The sequence below is a fragment of the Hemitrygon akajei genome, chromosome 32, assembly GCF_048418815.1.
Source record: "Hemitrygon akajei chromosome 32, sHemAka1.3, whole genome shotgun sequence".
In the NCBI taxonomy this organism is placed as follows: Eukaryota; Metazoa; Chordata; class Chondrichthyes; order Myliobatiformes; family Dasyatidae; genus Hemitrygon; species Hemitrygon akajei.
In genome coordinates this window covers 7439440-7457193 of record NC_133155.1, presented here as the reverse complement: position 1 = coordinate 7457193, position 17754 = coordinate 7439440, and the positions used below count along the sequence as shown (strand labels likewise).

Below are 17754 nucleotides of genomic sequence, written 5' to 3'. Positions count from 1 at the left end.
ATAAGTGAATAAGTAAATTTTACCTTAAGTAAAATAATTATTTGTCAATTTATTTAGAAATACAGTGCAGGACAGACCCTTCCAGCCAACCAGCAACCCACCTGTTTAAACCTACATGCTCTCGGGGAGGGCGTACAACTTCTTAAGAGGACACTGGGATTGAACTCTGAACTCCCAATGCTGCGAGCTGTAATAGCATCACACTTTAACTGCTACACTACTGTGGTGCCCCTTGCTGCTGTTATCTCTGTACTCGGCACGCTGTGGCTCCTGAATTTGAAAGCCAAATGCTCAAGTCCTGCTCTAGCAACTTTTGCATCGAGGTGTGCCGTCCTTTAGGTTCAGGGGGCGAAAGATCAGGTGAACTGTAAAAAATATACTGGCCAATATTCAGCCTTGAGTCAATAACACAAATCATTCTCTTGATTGTTTCTGAGACTGTATGACAGTGGACCAGATTGTTTTCATATTGGCTCTGGTCATTTATTTTGAAATAGTTACTGTACTTCAATGCATTTAGTTGATTTAAAACTTATTGGGATGGGTGAGAGGCACCCTTTTTGGAATAGAAAGGTTGCAAGTACCCTTATTAACTTATTACCCCTGCTAACTGAATTAACTCATAAAAATGGGTTGATTTGTGAGAAGGGGAAATGAGTGGACAACTAGTAGGAGATCTATAATGTCTAAACTTGGGTGAAGCTACTTGTTACATAAGGTGATTTAAAGCCTTTATGCTAATGGAAGATTTCACTCTACGGAGAAGCTTTTAATTATCCACTGAGTGCACGGTTAATGACCTGCAGTCCTCTTGACCTGGTTCCATGATTCACTTTTATTGGAGCTGATATGTTTGCTCAAACCACATATGATTTTATACCCTTGAAAGGCCATGCCCCCTAAAAAATTAATTTTAAAATATCTACTTGTGTTAACACCTTGTTGGGAAAAGCAATGTTAGGTTTTCATCTCCCTTTGTGACGGGGAGAGTTTCTTGATGTCAATCCTGAACAAGCTAATTGTAGTTTAGTTAAGAACAATATTGTGGAATGTTAATGCCAGAAATGAGTTTATTGCACTGTTTAGCTTATCAAATCAGTTAATCAATTGAAGTATTTAAAATTCTTTGGCAATAGCAGGGCTAGGATTCAGATTCTCTGTCAAACTATGCATTTGATCAAATCTGCAAGTTTGTTCTCTTGTTCTCTCTAATCTTCTTTGCTTGCTTTCTAAACTTTTTTTAGCTCTGATGAGAGGATATGAACTGGAAACACCAACTGTTTCAGTATCCTTAGATGCTGACCCGCAAAGCATTTTATGTTTTTAATATCAGAAATTGGTAATTTCGCCCAATTTGCAACTCTGGTTCCTGCCTCTTTACAGATGTCTCATTCCCGCCTTTCAATATATCATACCACTACAACTTTTGGATTATATACTCGTACTGCCCTTGCTGAGGTTTTGTAATACGGTCAGCCATACTCCATTCAAAAATGACACAAGAGTCAGGGTATAGCTTCCTAGCTGAAACTGACAGCAAACAAAATACAGTGTAATGGTCAGATTGTTCCATTCACACAAGTAAATATACACAGATAAGTAAGTACTTAGTTAAGTTTCCTTCTGTAGAAAAAATTGCCAAGAACAATCATGGTCACGGAAAGACCATGATCGTCCACGTCAAACCATACAGCATGTAATGAAGAAGTCATTTAACACTGCACATAATGATGAAAATCTAAATTATGAATAACATGGCTGCACCACTTAATTTCATGGAATACTGCTTTCTACCTTACTTCAATCTAAATAACTACCCTTCACCCCTATTCTCTGCTTTATGTTTTTTTTTCATTTAGCTAATTTGCTATCCATTCTGCTATTTGTCCCTGATTCTACATTCTCTAACCTTTGTCCTGAGTCTACCGTCTGGTCACTTGTCGAAGGCCTTTTTGAAAGTGCAAGTGAATGAATCTTCGTTAGCCTTATCTGCTCTTTCCATAACCTCTTCAAAACTGCTATCAGGTTAGTTAAGCATGTTGAAATTTTCTGGAATCCATGCTGATTGTTTTTTTAAATTCTGCTGATGGATGTTCTGCTAATATAGTTTCTAGTAATTTTCCGAAGTATGGTTTATTAACATTTGTTTTAAATTTGTCTTTACTTGTTCGTGCTTTTATCTGTCATTGACTAATTTGTTCTGCAATTTGTCGTTAATTTTTTCTCTTAAAAAATTTTGAAGTTGTGTTTCTGTAAATCTTAGCGTTCTTCCAAGTCGGTGTCACCGCACTCTGTCAAATTATTCATTTAAAATTAGCCCGTTGTTCTGCTGGAAGGGTGTAGGTATAGCCTGGCCCAAATATGCAGCTCCTTTCTGTCCTAGTATGCTATTAACCCATGTCGTTGAATCTGCCTTCCCACGTTACCCTTTTATTTATTTACAGATACAAGCCGGAATAGTCTCTTCCGGCCATTCAAGCTGCACTCCCAGCAGTGCCTAATAATTAACCCTACCTTAATCACAAGACAACCAGATCAATTAACCTACTGACTGGTGCATCTTAGAACTGTGGGAGGAAACCGGACCACCCGGAGGAACCCCACACATTCCATGAGGAGGACGTATGACCTCCTTACAGAGGACGCCAGGTTTGAACTCGGAACTCCAACCCTCCGAGCTGTAATAGAGTCACGCTAATCATTATGCTACCATGGCACTTGTTTCATCCCAAGTCAGTTTGTTCTAAGTGATACTGAGAAGTTTTAGCTATGAGGTTTTGATTGTATATTCTGTTTTTAGATTCACTTAGCAAAGCCACATCCCCACCATTTTGTGTATAATCGTTTCAATCAGGAAGTATAAAAACTTTATTGTTTCCCCTCTATATCCATTTTCCAAGTCACTCCACCTATTACACAGTGATTCTTCTCCTAATACCAGAGGGCAAACATAACAATTGGGATTCATAATCCTGATTCCAAATTATTCCAAATTATAAACCCAATATAAACCCAATTATAAACCCAATTATAAACCCAATTATAAACCCAATATTACAATATTACTATAACCTTTCTTTCTCTGCATCTCCTCCCTTGTGATATAACTCTATCCCACAAGCTCTTGGTCAAATTCTTGATGTCCTTCCAACACACACAGAGTATAGGGCACTCTGTACCTGTTGATTTAATGGGTGAGTTGGATTTTTTATTTACTTGTTTAGAAATGTGTGCAGAGTAAAGCTAGCACCATTTAACCACCCCATGTTGCTATGTAAGGTTTGGGAATAGGAATGTGCCACAAACCTGCACTATTGTTTGGTAAGATTTCTGCCCAATCTGATCTTTGCTCTTGACGTCATTTTGATTGCTCAATTCCCCCCGTACCTCCTCCCCTTCCCCAAGTCTTGATTCTCCTGTCATCAAAATTTATTCTTCTCAGCTTTGAATACATTTATCATCTATAAGTCCTTGTGATGAAGAATTCCAAAAAATCACAACCTTTGAAATAACTTTTGGTCACCGAATTACAGGAAGGATATTAATAAGATTGAAAGAGTGCAGAGAGGGTTTACAAGGATGTTGCCGGGAGTTGAGAAACTGAGTTACAGAGAAAGGTTGAATAGGTTAGGACTTTATTCCCTGGAGCGTAGAAGAATAAGAGGAGACTTGATAGAGGTATATAAAATTAGGATGGGTATAGATAGAGTGAATGCAAGCAGGCTTTTTCCACTGAGGCTAGGGGAGAAAAAAAACCCAGAGGTCATGGGTTAAGGGTGAAGGGGGAAAAGTTTAAAGGGAACATTAGGGGGAGCTTCTTCACACAGAGAGTGGCGGGAGTGTGGAATGAGCTGCCAGATGAAGTGGTGAATGCGGGCTCAGTTTTAACATTTAAGAAAAACTTGGACAGGTACATGGATGAGAGGTGTATGGAGGAATATGGTCCAGGTGCAGGTCAGTGGGACTAGGCAGAAAAATGGTTCGGCACAGCCAAGAAGGGCCAAAAGGCCTGTTTCTGTGCTGTAATGTTCTATGATTCTAAATTTGTCCTGAACTTAGTCCTGTGGTTAACCCCTTATCATTACACTATAGCCATATTCTTGACTTTCCTATCAAAGTATCTTTATTCAGTCTAATATGTCAAGTGCTCTCAGAATCTTGTGTTTTAATGAGACAGCTTTGTATTCTTCTCAATTTCACGGCATATGTGCTCAATATTTCCTACTCTGCTGATACAGATGGATTTGCTTGCTATTTCTTGCATGTCGCTCTGTTTTTGTATTAAATTTCGGCATCCATGACATTTTGCATTTCGCACTGCCCTTGTCAATAACACACACAAAATGCTAGTGTAACGCAGCAGGCCAGGCAGCACCTATAGGATATATATCAAACTCAAGGCCCGCGGGCCAAATCCGGCCCGCAGTGGAATTATCTTTGGCCCGCGAGATAATATCTAATTACTATTAAAGCTGGCCCCAGTAATCGAAGCACCTATGGCGTATGATATGGCTAATGCTGAGTTTATTCAGGTACCAGGTTTTCAGGGTTTTTAGTGTTTATTCGGCAGTCTTGCTCGGCAGTCTTCTTCATAAGAAACGGAATTTGTAAAGTGAAACACTTTGTAGTTATAGCAGAGACTGAGACACATGAGAGCAGGCTGAAAAAACGGAGGCAACGAAAGCTGCATTGGCACGCGTCCGACTGATCCGGCCCGCATGAAGCTGCATTTTGCTCAATCCGGCCCGTGACCTAAAATGAGTTTGACACCCCTGATCTATAGGAAGAATTACAGTCGACGTTTCGGGCCGAGACCCTTCGTCAGTGCTCATGCTGCCTGGCCTGCTGCATTCCACCAGCATTTTGTGTGTGTTGCTTGAATTTCCAGCATCTGCAGATTTCCTCGTGTTTACCCTTGTCAATAAGTTTGCTTCATCTTGTTTGAATCCAGTGGATTCTGGTTAATTTAGCCATCGGTTAATTGGGACAGCCACTTATTCGGGACAACTCTAAACTCTTAACCGGCAGAATTGAACCAGTTCACTAGTGCCGTAATAGCGTTACACTAACCACTACACAATCATGTCACCCACTTATACTGGAACACTTATTCAGACTCCTGTTCTCTCTAGTCTTATGTCGGAAGCAAGTCAGGCTTGCATTAAGTTCAGCCCTCTTTATCAGTCATTGCAAACTGTATTTTTTATGGTGTGACTTGCTCATGGGTTTGCCAAACCTTATCTGCTTGTAGAGCGACCTATGTGAGCTCCTGATATGAAAATACCTGTTGGCGTAACCGTCTGTATTTCTGAAAACTTCTCCGTCCTTAAATGTTCATGTCAACAGCACTCCATGACTTCTGACCTGCCGTGCATCTTTGGTTTTAATAATAGTATCTTTGATGGATGAAAATTTATCAGCAAACTAGATGGATGTAGATCTAAAGGCTCCCAAAGCTCTGGAATTCATATCCTAAGCCATAAACTCACCTTTCCTTTTCTGCAAAGTCTCCTAAAATCTAATAGCTCAATCATCTTCTGGCTCTGTCTATGACTCAGTATTAAATTTGCCTGATTGCAATCTTGTGAAACTCATTGGGGGTGTTTACTGTGTTAAATGTGCCATATAGTTTCAATAATTTCTCCTACATACGATCTGCTTTGGGGACTTCATATCTCTGATCCATTCAGGCTAAAATTAGAAAAAATATTTCATATTTTCTTCAGGAGCAAGTTAAAGAAAAATAATGATTATGTAAACTGAACCAAGTGAGGAGATGTTTCAGAGCCAACATTAATACTAGAGATTCTGCAGGAAATCTTGAGCAACACATACAAAGTGCTGAAGGCTGTTGACTGTGAGGATGCTGCCTGATTTGCTGAGTTAATCTAGCATTTTGTGTGCGTTTCAGAGCCAGTAGATGTTTTACCATGGTTTGAAGCTTTTGATTCTGTAATCCTGGTAGGGTGGGGCAGTTTGTTGACCACAACAGCATCCTATAAGAAATGACCACATTTCCAATTGGATATTAACTGTATTTATTCATCTCTCCTCAGTTCCTGGATCATTTGCTGACTGGTATTGAAGATGTATGTGGACATTACGGACATCATCACTGGAAAGACAAGTGAGTCGAGCTTCCTCAGTTGCTTGTCAGACTTCCTGGTAACCAGGACACCTGTACCTCACTTCCTCATTATGCATGCCACAATTTAAAGCTGCCCCTTCTGGCCCTTTGAGCCAAGCTGCCCAGCAAACTCTGATCTAACCCTCAGCTGATCATGGGACAACTTACATTGACTAACTAACCTACCAGCCGGTACGTCTTAAAACTGTGGGAGGAAACCGGAGGACTGGGAGAAAACTCACACATTCCAGGGGGAGGACGTATGGAGACTCCTTACAGATGACATTGAAGTTGAACTCCGAACTGCGATGTCCCTAAGCTGTAATAGCGTGGCACTGTTGCGGTACCGTAGCGCCCTATAAAGAGTCAGTGAGTCACTAAATGCTCCACACCAACCTCCATAGTATCCAAAACATCTTCAAGGAGTGGTGCTCAGGAAGGCAGCGTCCTTCATTAATGATCCCCACCACCCAGGCAGTGCCCTCTTCACACTGTTACTGTCAGGAAGGAGGTACAGAAGCCTGAAGACAGACTTTCAGCGACTCAGGAGCAGCTTCTTCACCTCTGCCATCTGTTTTCTAAATGGACATTGAACCCATGAACACTACCTCACTACTTTTTATTTATGTTATTGGGCACTACTTATTTTAACTTAATTATTTAATAGACATATATATACTTAATGTCCTGACGAAGGGTCTCGGCCCGAAACGTCGACAGCGCTTCTCCCTATAGATGCTGCCTGGCCTGCTGTGTTCCACCAGCATTTTGTGTATGTTGTTTATACTTAATGTAACTCAGTTTTTTTCTCTATATTTATTTATCATGTGTTTCATTGTACTTCTGCCATAAAGTAAACAAATTTCGCAACATATGCCGGTGATGGTAATTCTGATTCTGACATTTAAGAGGTTTACTTTTTTGATTGATCCTGTTGGTGCTGGCTCTATACTACCAGTGATGGAGGCACACTGACGAGAATGCATTGTACTTCATTGCGGTTAACAGCCCCTTTACTCGACACCTTTGCTTTTCTTTCCTCAGTGCAGATACAGGAGAAGTTTTCCATTTCTCTGCAGGACATCAGAATTAAATGGGTTTATTTTTGAATATTTCAGCTTAGTATTATGTACTCAGGCTACACAAGCACCAAGGAGCAAATACAACAGGATTTTTTTTTGTCATCAGAATCAGATTTAATATCACCGGCATATGTCATGGAATTTGTTAACTTAGCGGCAGCAGTACAATGCAATACATGACAAATATAGAAATCAGTAAATTACAGTAAGCATATATATGTATGTTTAATAGTTAAATTAAAAATAGTAGTGCAAAAAAAGAAATAATAAAAAAAAGTGAGGTAGTGTTCATGGGTTCTAAGTCCATTTAGAAATTGGATGGCATTGGGGAAGAAGCTGTTGCTGAATTGCTGAGTGTGTGTCTTCAGGTTCCTGTACCTCCTTCCTGATGGTATCAATGAGAGGAGGGCATGTCCTGGGTGATGGGGATCCCTGATGATGGGCACCACCTTTCAGAAGCAACCACTCCCCACTGAACATCGACGGCTGCTCGGTAGAGATCGTAAAGAGCACCAAATTTCTTGGTGTTCACCTGATGGAGAATCTCACCTGGTCCCTCAACACCAGCTCCATAGCAAAGAAAGCCCAGCAGCGTCTCTACTTTTTGCGAAGGCTGAGGAAAGTCCATTTCCCACCCCCCATCCTCATCACATTCTACAGGGGTTGTATTGAGAGCATCCTGAGCAGCTGCATCACTGCCTGGTTCGGAAATTGCACTATCTCGGATTGCAAGACCCTGCAGCGGATAGTGAGGTCAGCTGAGAAGATCATCGGGGTCTCTCTTCCAGCCATCACAGACATTTACACTACACGCTGCATCCGCAAAGGAAACAGCATTATGAAGGACCCCATGCACCCGTCACACAATCTCTTCTCCCTCCTGCCGTCTGGGAAAAGGCACCGAAGCACTGGGGCTCTCACGACCAGACTATGTAACAGTTTCTTCCCCCAAGCTATCAGACTCCTCAATACCCAAAGCCTGGACTGACACCTTGCCCTACTGTCCTGTTTATTATTTATTGTAAATGCCTGCACTTTTTTTGTGCACTTTATGCAGTCCTGTGTAGGTCTGTAGTCTAGTGTAGCTTTCTCTGTGTTGTTTTTTTACGTAGTTCAGTCTAGTTTTTTGTACTGTGTCATGTAACACCATGGTCCTGAAAAATGTTGTCTCATTTTTACTCTGCACTGTACCAGCAGTTATGGTCAAAATGACAATAAAAGTGACTTGACTTGACTTGACAGAGGCATCGCTCCTTGAAGATGTCTTGGATACTACGGAGGCTAGTACCCATTATGGAGCTGACTGATTTTACAACTTTCTGTAGCTTCTTTTGGTCCTGTGCAGTAGCCCCCCCCCACCACCCATCCATACCAGACAGTGATGCAGCCTGTTAAGTGATTGATTACATTATATCCTCACTGAAGCGTATGCTCCAGTCACTGAAAAATAAGATTTACTGAGTAAGACAATTCAATACGCGCACATCACAAGTGGTACTCGTTTCAAACTTTTTTTTTCCCAGGCTGAGCCGGTTTAATAAAAAATATATTAGGAAATGTTTAATTAGCGGCGAAAGATCCAAGGAACCACAGCTTATTGCGTTTTATCACAAAATGGAGATGAAAAATGCGATTGAGATGGTAACGACTGGTGGCCTGCCCAAAGTTCCAACGTCAGTATCCATTCAGTAAGTGACCACAACAGAGAGAACTGGAAGAAGGGTTGGGAGGGAAGACGTGGAGAGGGTGATGGGAGGGATTGTAATGAAAAGTCTTAATCATGAGGTAGAAAAAGTTATAGGTATAAAAAAAAATTATATTCAAAGGATAAGCATGAAGGTTTGGATTCTTATTGAAATAGTGGGGTTTTTTTGTAACTGCTTTCTCATTTCTTCCCCTTAGCTTGATAGTTAACTCTATATTCTGTTTCAAACACTTTTCTGACAGGGATATTACAAGAAGAGGTACAGTCACTGAACGACTGCTGCCCACACTTTCTAAAGAGAAAGAGGAGGAAGTCCGGAAAATACTTAGAGAGAATCTCCAAAGAACAAGACAGCGGGTATGGATATGTTCATGTTAAAGCTTATTCACTGACCACAGATACTCTCCAACTATACAGTTACCATGCAGAGTAAGTGTTAGTAGTGGAGAAATAGAAAGCAGGAAAATGGAGCAGGAACAAGAGGACAGATAATGGGATTACGTATGGGATTAGTTCTGAGCAGGGGGGAGCAACTTCAGATAGAAAAGCTGGCAGCTCTACTAGGCTGAGACCAATGACTCCTGGGAGGATAAACCAGTCTTGTGGAGGAAAGTTTCAATTAGCTTTTGACAGGTGAGCACCAACGTGCTATATTGTTGCAGTTGGCCATTGTGTTTGATGATGACAGGAAACCAGCGCAGGAGAGTCTATAAGGTGGAAGGGTCATTGCGCTTGGACTGTTCCACTCTCTCGGCCTTGGAAGTCGGAGTCCAGTGGTACAAACAAACATCACAAACTGGGGTCTTCCTTGGTTGTAGTGGATGACCTTGATGTCTCCTATGCCTTGTCATGCCCTTCGTTCTCCATGGAGCATTGCAGTATTGCCTTCCTAGCTGTTGGATTTCACTGTAGTTCTCATTCGCCTGGTCCACCGGAGCTGACTTTGCACGTTAGGACAGGCATGTCCCCATCTCACCAGCGTGTAAGGCCACTGGCTACCCCCACCTGATTTAGCCTGCTTAAGCGGTGTACCGGGGTGTGGCTGCTGTCGCGTGCAGGCAGCTACTTGAAGCCACAGTTGAGAGCTGAGTGTGCGGTGGGGACCAAAGGTGAGTGAGCTGCACCTTCACCAGAAGTGCTACCCCTCCCTGGAGCCCTCCTATACACCCCAGCATGCTATATTAGAGAGGAGAAATAAGATAGAATACATAGACATGAATAGCACTGGAGCAAATACCAAATGGCCTAAGACTGGTATGGAGTATACCTGTATAAATGTAGAAAGTTTTTGGTAAGCAAGTTTGGTGAATTGCAGATAAAGGTCAATGAGCAATAGCACAAAGAACAAAAGGATTGGGATCCTAATATTGCTGAGGAAAAGGACTTGTTGCATGACAGGGAAAAATCTAGGTGAGCAGCTCAATATTATGATTATGTCACTGGAACTTAGAACTGCAGAGCCAGAGGAACTCACGCAGTGATGTGCAACTCCAGTCACTTGAATATTTTTCTGTTGATGACTTTACTTACTTACTGCCCATTACACCGTTGGCATTTCGGGCAGCAATGAAGATTCTCCATCTCTGCTGGTGTTTCGGGCTACCTTCATTACGCCAGTAGCTAACTCTCAGTTTTCATGACTGTCAGTCTTGCAAGTCCCGGGTGAAGACTCAGCAATACCGTCACACTCAGATGTAGAAGGATTCCTCATTGCTGTTTCTGTAACAGATCTTTTACCACTCGGTGTTGTTTAATGCTGAGCTGGCTCCCTGAACCCGGAGGACCAGTGGACCACTCTTAGTCTGGCCTCTACCCTTTGACCTGTTTGGCATGGACCTCCTGACTCCAGCCAACATAGTTCTCTGGGTCACTGAGGCATGCAAGCCTCCAAACCCTACGACAAGATAGCAGTCCTCTTGGAGGTCCTTTGATGTCCAGTTGACTTCATATGTGCAAGAGCATTTGATGCCACAGTCAATCAACTGCTGCTTCTGTGTCAAGAGCAGTGACTCTCGCCCCAGCACTATCGTCCATGTTCCGTCCAAGAGGAGGAGATGCCAATATTTTGACTTCACTGGCAATGTATGCTAGTATAGATCTGGAGTGTAGACCTTCAGTATTACAACTAGTATGTTCTCTAGTCACAGAACCTTTGCTCTTGGCCATGTCTTACTATTACAAGGGTAAATCGAGATGGCCAGAGTCAGGCTTCTATGATGGGTTGGATTCAAGATGGGAGTATCGCCAAGGAGTGTCATCAGCTGAGCACTTCAGTCTGAAAGCAGATTCACCAAACCTGTGTGCAAAAGTGAATATATACTTGAAGGAAAAAATGTTTGGAAGTCTTTTAAAGCTTGGGGTATAGTAATAACTGCACTAAATGATCAAAACAAACTGGAAAGGACAAGATTTTTCCTGAGGTGCCACGGTAGCATAGTGGTTAGCATACACTATTACAGCTCGGGGTGTCAGGAGTTCAGAGTGCAATCCCAGCATTCTCTTTATGTCTTCTCCATGGAGTGTGAGTGAGTGAGTGTGTGTGCGTGTGTGTGTTTTCCACCGCTCCAGTTTCCTCCTACAGTCCAAAGACATACCAGGTAGGTTAATTGGTCATTGTAAATTGTCTCGTGATTAGGTTAGGGTTAAATCGGGCTTGTTAGTGGTTGCTAGGGTGGCGTGGCTCAAAGGGCCAGAAGGGCCTATTTTCCATGCAGTATCTCTAACTAAAATTAATCAAATAATTACATATATATAGTATACTATGATTCTGTGTTTATGTTGCAAAATATGTGGCTTGCAAAATGTTTCTTATAGACGTTCCATAATGCTCCCAACAGAGCCACAGCTGATTAAAGAATACCATCTTCATCCCGTTACGAGATGCAGAAAAATTGTATCATTTGCAAAACAAAATTTCCTTGGTTACAACTCAAAAGCATATCCCAAAGGCTAAAATAACAGTGACATTAGATTTGATATAGTGGTGCCTGTGATCTTATCTCGTTTTTACTGTGTACTGTACCAGCAGTTATGGTCGAAATGACAATAAAAAGTGACTTGACTATAAAATAATGAGCATATTAAACACCAAAATATTAGGAACTGTTTTAATTGTCTCTCTAAAATGAATTATTTAAAATTGCTCTTTAATAAACTAGTGCAAATGATAAGAACTTACATGTTATTTTGTTAATTCATACTTGGTCTCTAAAGCCTTCAGGCACTTCAGGATTAATTGTAGCATTCGCTACATGAAGACCAACTTTCACTGCAGAGATTTAAAAATCACCACCTACTCATGTTGATTAGGCACATACAGAACTAAAGAGACGGCATCTTTCTTTTTGCTGGCCTAAGTGCATACTTGTCAGATTTATTTATTTGTTGAGATTTACAGAGCGGAATAGGCCCTTCAGCACTGCGAGCTGGGCCACCCAACAATCCGCGGATTTAATCCTAGCCTAATCATGGGACAGTTTACAATGACCAATTAACCCACCAGTCAGTCCCACCTTTGGACTGTGGGAGGAAACTTGAGCACCTGGAGGAAACCCACACAAGTCACAGGGAAAACGTACAAACTCCTTACAAGCAGCGGCAGGAATTGAACCCAGGTTGCCTGTTCTGTAAAGCGTTGTGCTAACCACTATGCTACCTTGCCACTCTAGATGATTTCATCTCGATCTCCTTATAATTGCCATTTTTCCAATAAACCATCTTTTTGCACAAATAACTCTCAGAAATCGTTCAGGTTCACCAAAAAAAAAAATTGAGACCAGCTGTTCTATGGTACTGTCACTATTCAGGCATAGATAATTCATGACAGTAATTTGTTAGGATAAAGATGGGAGAAAGATTGCTCATGACAACAAGTGCTGTCGGGATAACATTTCCCATTTGTTTCCAGAGTATTCGTTATTGATTGAGTTACGTGTTTTCCTGCACTATATTAGACAGTGGTGACTTTGAGGAACTCTGCAAATAATCCAATACTTTGCTGTGTGTCTCAGAGTGTAATTTCAGCTTTATTTTTCAGCTTCGATCCTATAGCAGGCATACTCTGGTTGTTGACTCATACGAGGACCAATGGAGCCAAATCCTTCTGAAACGTCAAAGATTGCGGAACTCTGATGCACGGGTAAGTGACTGATTCAGATTCACTGTTCAGATAAAATTTGCTTTAGTTTGTGAGAACTCTTAAAATATTTGCATATTCAGTATCATTCCCCACTGTTACTGTTAATCAAATCTTGGAGCAGTATCACTGCACTCAAAATCTTTATCTCTTCACTTCAAAGTTTGGCAATTCCACAAAACTCAGTATTTCCCAGGGAGTTTTATTGAATAGGGTCTGTATTAGAAGCTTAGAATAGAGTGTGTCTAATCACTGAAAAGGAGATGATTTTAAAATTGTAGAGAGGTGATTAATCAAATTTGAAATTAGATGTAGTTGTGAGTGCATTAGTGCTAAAAGTATGATTTTAGAAGAGGAGCTTAATGTCTTCAGTCTCCCCAATTTGCCCTAATGAAAGTCGGACAAAGTAGCAATAAAAAGGAGTAACCAGATACACATATAACATGCAGAGCCCAATCCACAAACCACAAGGATTAAATCTTGCCCAAGACCCAAGACTCCAGCACCATCCTCCGGCAGCAGTGAGAGAGACCAGGCAGATGCACTCTCCTTCCATAAGCGGCAGCAAGCAAGCGACAGAGAGAGAGAGAGAGAGAGACTGGTTACATGCAGGCAGATGGCACTGAATACCCGCTTGCCTTACACTCTCGTCCTTGTTGATTTCAATCTTGCTCGACACTTAATTCTTACTTGAACTCCTTGGATGATCTTTTTACAGACATCTTCTCAGGTATTAACTCAGCCTCTCGACTGGGAATCCTCGAGGACTTCCAATCTAAAAGCGGAATCAGGTAATGCCATAGGCACCGTCTCTTGTTTTACTCTCCTAAACAGGATTTGCAGAGGGATCTTAATCAGCTGAGTTAGTGGGTCAAGGAATGGCAAATGGAGTTTAGTCCTGATTAGTGTGAGGTGTTGCATTTTGGGAAGACAAATGAGATTAAGGTATTCACAGTGAACAGTAGGACCCCGGGAGTGTTTGAAAACAGAGAAACCCAGGAGTACACGTGTCTGGTTTCCTGAAAGTGGTGCCACAAGTAGACAGAGTAATGAAGCACGCTGGCCTTCATCAGTTAAGGCATTAAGTATAGATGTAGGTGTAGTGGTTACTTGTAATCAAACCCAAACCACTGCAAGACCGAGTACGGGAGTTAACACTGTGATGTGCTTCAAATATAAAGGTATGTTCGATCCTTTATTGCAAAACTAGCAAAGAGGAGTGATCTATCAGCAGTAAAATACTAACAAAACTAAATTAGCGATATAGCAAAATAAGAGTAATTAGCATAACTAGGGGAAGGTTGTAAATAAGTGTAACTAAACAAAGATCGTTATAACGAAATAAGTGGTCAGCAAAAAAAATCACCCTCCTAGTTCACTCCCTCTCCACAAAGCTGAACTGAACTAATGAAGACAAAGCAAGAATACATTACCATACTCATTTGCCTCTACCACGCCCCAACCCTCATGACAAAATACCCGTAATGAACGTGCAACACAAAACAATACAGACAGATGGAAAATAGATCATGGCTCCTACTGGCAGAATGTTATATTGCAGTTGTACAAGATATTGGAATATTTTGTTCAGTTTCGGTCAGCTTGCTATGGTAAAATGGCATTAGGCTAAAAAGAGTGCAGAGAAGACTTGTGAGGATGTTACCAGGGTTCAAGGGACTAAGTTGTTGAGAGAAATTGAGTTGGCTGGAACTTTATTCATTGGAGTGGGGGAGGAAGAGTCAGGAGCTATCTTAGCAAAGTGTATAAAATTCTGTGCGGTATGGATGGGGAGAATGTGCAGTCTTTTTCCCAGAGCTTCAGAATCATGAACACAAGGCTTTTAAAGTGAGAGGGAAGAATTTTAATAGGTAACTGAGGGGGAGCATTATAACAGAAGTTCAAAGTACATTTATTATCAAACTATGTACACATCATACGCCTTGAGATTCGTCTCCTTACAGGCAGCCACAAAACAAAGAAACCATAAAGAACCTATTTCTAAAAAAAGACCATCAAACACCAAACATGCAGAGAGAAAAAACAAATCCTGCAAACAATAAGCGCGAGCAAATAGGACTCAGCTGATCTCCACAAAGAGAGTCCACCCACAGACTCATAGTGCAACATAGAGCCAAGTAAACACCTTAAGTTGTCGGTATACAGATTGAGTTATCAGAGGGAGTGGCTGAGGGCAAGTGCCTTAGCAACATTGATAAGGTAGTTGGAGAGTACAGGTAAGTTGGACTGGACAGATAAGGTAGATGGATGAGAAAGGATTGGATGGATGGGGGCAAAACTTGGCAAATGGCACTAGCTTAGATGGGAATTTTGTTGGTGCAGATTGGTTGGGCAGAAGAGCTTATTTCTGTGCTGTCCTTGACAGTTTTAATGTGAAATTAAGATTGTTAGTTCAATACACAGGTTGCTTGCAGGAATTACAGGAACAGAAAATATACACATTCTGCTTTTCTTTCCTTGGGATCCCTAGCCCTTCTCTTCCTAAGCCTTTCCATATGACCAAAAAATATATAGGAACAGACGAAGGGTCTCGGCCCGAAACGTCGACAGCACTTCTCCCTATAGATGCTGCCTGGCCTGCTGTGTTCCACCAGCATTTTGTGTGTGTTGTTGTTTGAATTTCCAGCATCTGCAGATTTCCTCATGTAGGAACAGAATTAGTCTATTTAGCCCATCGAGTCTACTCTGCCATTTCATCACGGCTGATCCAATTTTCCCCTCAGCCCCAGTCTCCTGCCTTTTCCCCGCGTCCCTTCATGCCCTGACCAATCAAGAATCTATCAACCTTTGTCTTAAGTATACATAAAGACTTGGCCTCCATAAAACTGCCTGGAGAAAAGAATTTCACAGATTTACCACTCTCTGGCTAAAGAAATTCCTCCTCATCTCCGTTCTAAAAGGACACCCCTCTATTCTGAGGCCACGTGCCCTCGTCTTCGACTCTCCCACCATAGGAAACATCCTCGCCACATCCACTCTATCAAGGCCTTTCAGTATTCAATAGGTTTCAATGAGGTCACCACTCAAACTTCTGAATTCTAGCGAATACAGGCCCAGAGTTATCAAATGCTATTCGTATGACAAGCTATTCAATCCTGGAGTCATTTTCATCAACCAACCATAAAAGGCTCCCTTTATTCCTACTCTTTGCCTCCTGCCAGTCAGCCACTGTTTTATCCATGCTCGAATCTTTCCTGTAATACCATGGGCTTGTAGCATGTAAAGAAGCCTCGTGTGGCACCTTGTCAAAGGCCTTCTGAAAATCCAAGTACACAACATCAACCGATTCTCCTTTGTCTATCCTGCTTTTTATTTCTTTAAAGAATTTTGATGGATTTGTCAGGCAAGATTTTCCCTTGAGGAAACCACGCTGACTACAGCCTATTTTGTCATGTGCCTACAAGTACTCTGAGACCTAATCCTCAATAATTGACTCCAGCATCTTCTCAACCGCAGAGGTTAGGCTAACTGGCCTGTCGTTTCCTTTCTCCTGCCTCTCTCCCTTCTTGCAGTTTTCCAGTCTTATGGAACCATTCTAGAATCTAGTGATTCTTGAAAGATCATTAACACTGCCTCCATGATCTCTTCAGCCACCTCTTTCAGAACTCTGGGGTGTACACCATCTGGTCCAGGTGACCTATCTACCTCCAGATCTTTCAGTTTCCCAAGAACCAACACTTCATTACCCCCCCCCCCCCAACATCTGAAACGTCCACCATACTGCTAGTGTCTTCCACAGTGAATACTGATGCCAAATACTTCTTCAGTTCATCTGCAATTTCATTGTCCCCATTACTACCTCTCCAGCATAATTTTCTAGTGGTCCGATATTCTCTCTTGCCTTTCTTACACATTATGTATCTAAGAAGCTTTTGGTATCCTCTTTAATATTACTGGCTAGCTTACTTTCGTATTCCACCTTTACCCTCTTAATGACTTTTGGTTGCTTCTGGTGGCTTTTAAAAGCTTTCCAATCCTCTAACTTCCCACTAATTTTTGTTCTAGTATATGCCTTCTCTTTGGCTTTTATGTTGGCTTTACTTTACAAAGTAAAGCTTCACTTCAGACTTCTGGTGACAGCAACTTTCTTCTTCTGCTTATCACCTCCCCTGGTGCCCCTCCTTCTTTGCTTGCTCCCATGGTCCACTCTCCTGTCCTGTCAGATTCCTTCCTCTCCTGTCCTTTACCTTCCCTACTCACCTGCTTCACCTATCACCTTCCTCTAACACCCCCCCCCCCCCACCATTTTATTCTGACGTCTTCCCCCTTCCCTTCCAGTCTTAAAGGGAAGTGTTGGCCTGAAATGTCAACAGTTTATTCATTTCCATAGATGCTGCCTGACCTGCTGAGTACTTCCAGCATTTTGGTGCTCTGGATTTCCAGCAGCTGCAGGATCTCTTGTGTTTCTTCTTGGCCAGAAGCTCTGAGGAGAAGAATTGGAACACAGAAACCTGTGTTTCTGTTGACTCCTTGGTCCTGCCCTACTTTTCAGTATGATCATGGCTGATCCTCGATTACAGTATTGTAGCGGCAAAACTAATCCAAAAGCGACTGCCACTTGCCTGCAACTGTACAGACTGTTACACATGAGTGACCCACCCACAGCTCCAATGATTGCTCCAAAAGTCAAACCCTTTGTTAGCAATTAGCAAACATACAATTAATCATCGTTGAGTGTTATCTCAGT

At 41.8% G+C, this 17754-nt stretch overlaps 1 protein-coding gene across 1 annotated transcript in view; it reads left to right on the top strand.

The window, feature by feature from the left end:
• Window positions 1-17754, top strand: part of slc9a1a (solute carrier family 9 member A1a) — a 58977-nt gene that overhangs the window by 34237 nt on the left and 6986 nt on the right. The window contains exons 7-11 of the mRNA XM_073034530.1: window positions 6057-6127; window positions 8733-8897; window positions 9157-9271; window positions 12951-13052; window positions 13768-13840. Coding sequence (XP_072890631.1) covers window positions 6057-6127; window positions 8733-8897; window positions 9157-9271; window positions 12951-13052; window positions 13768-13840 — 526 coding nt within the window. The remainder of the gene's footprint in view (window positions 1-6056; window positions 6128-8732; window positions 8898-9156; window positions 9272-12950; window positions 13053-13767; window positions 13841-17754) is intronic.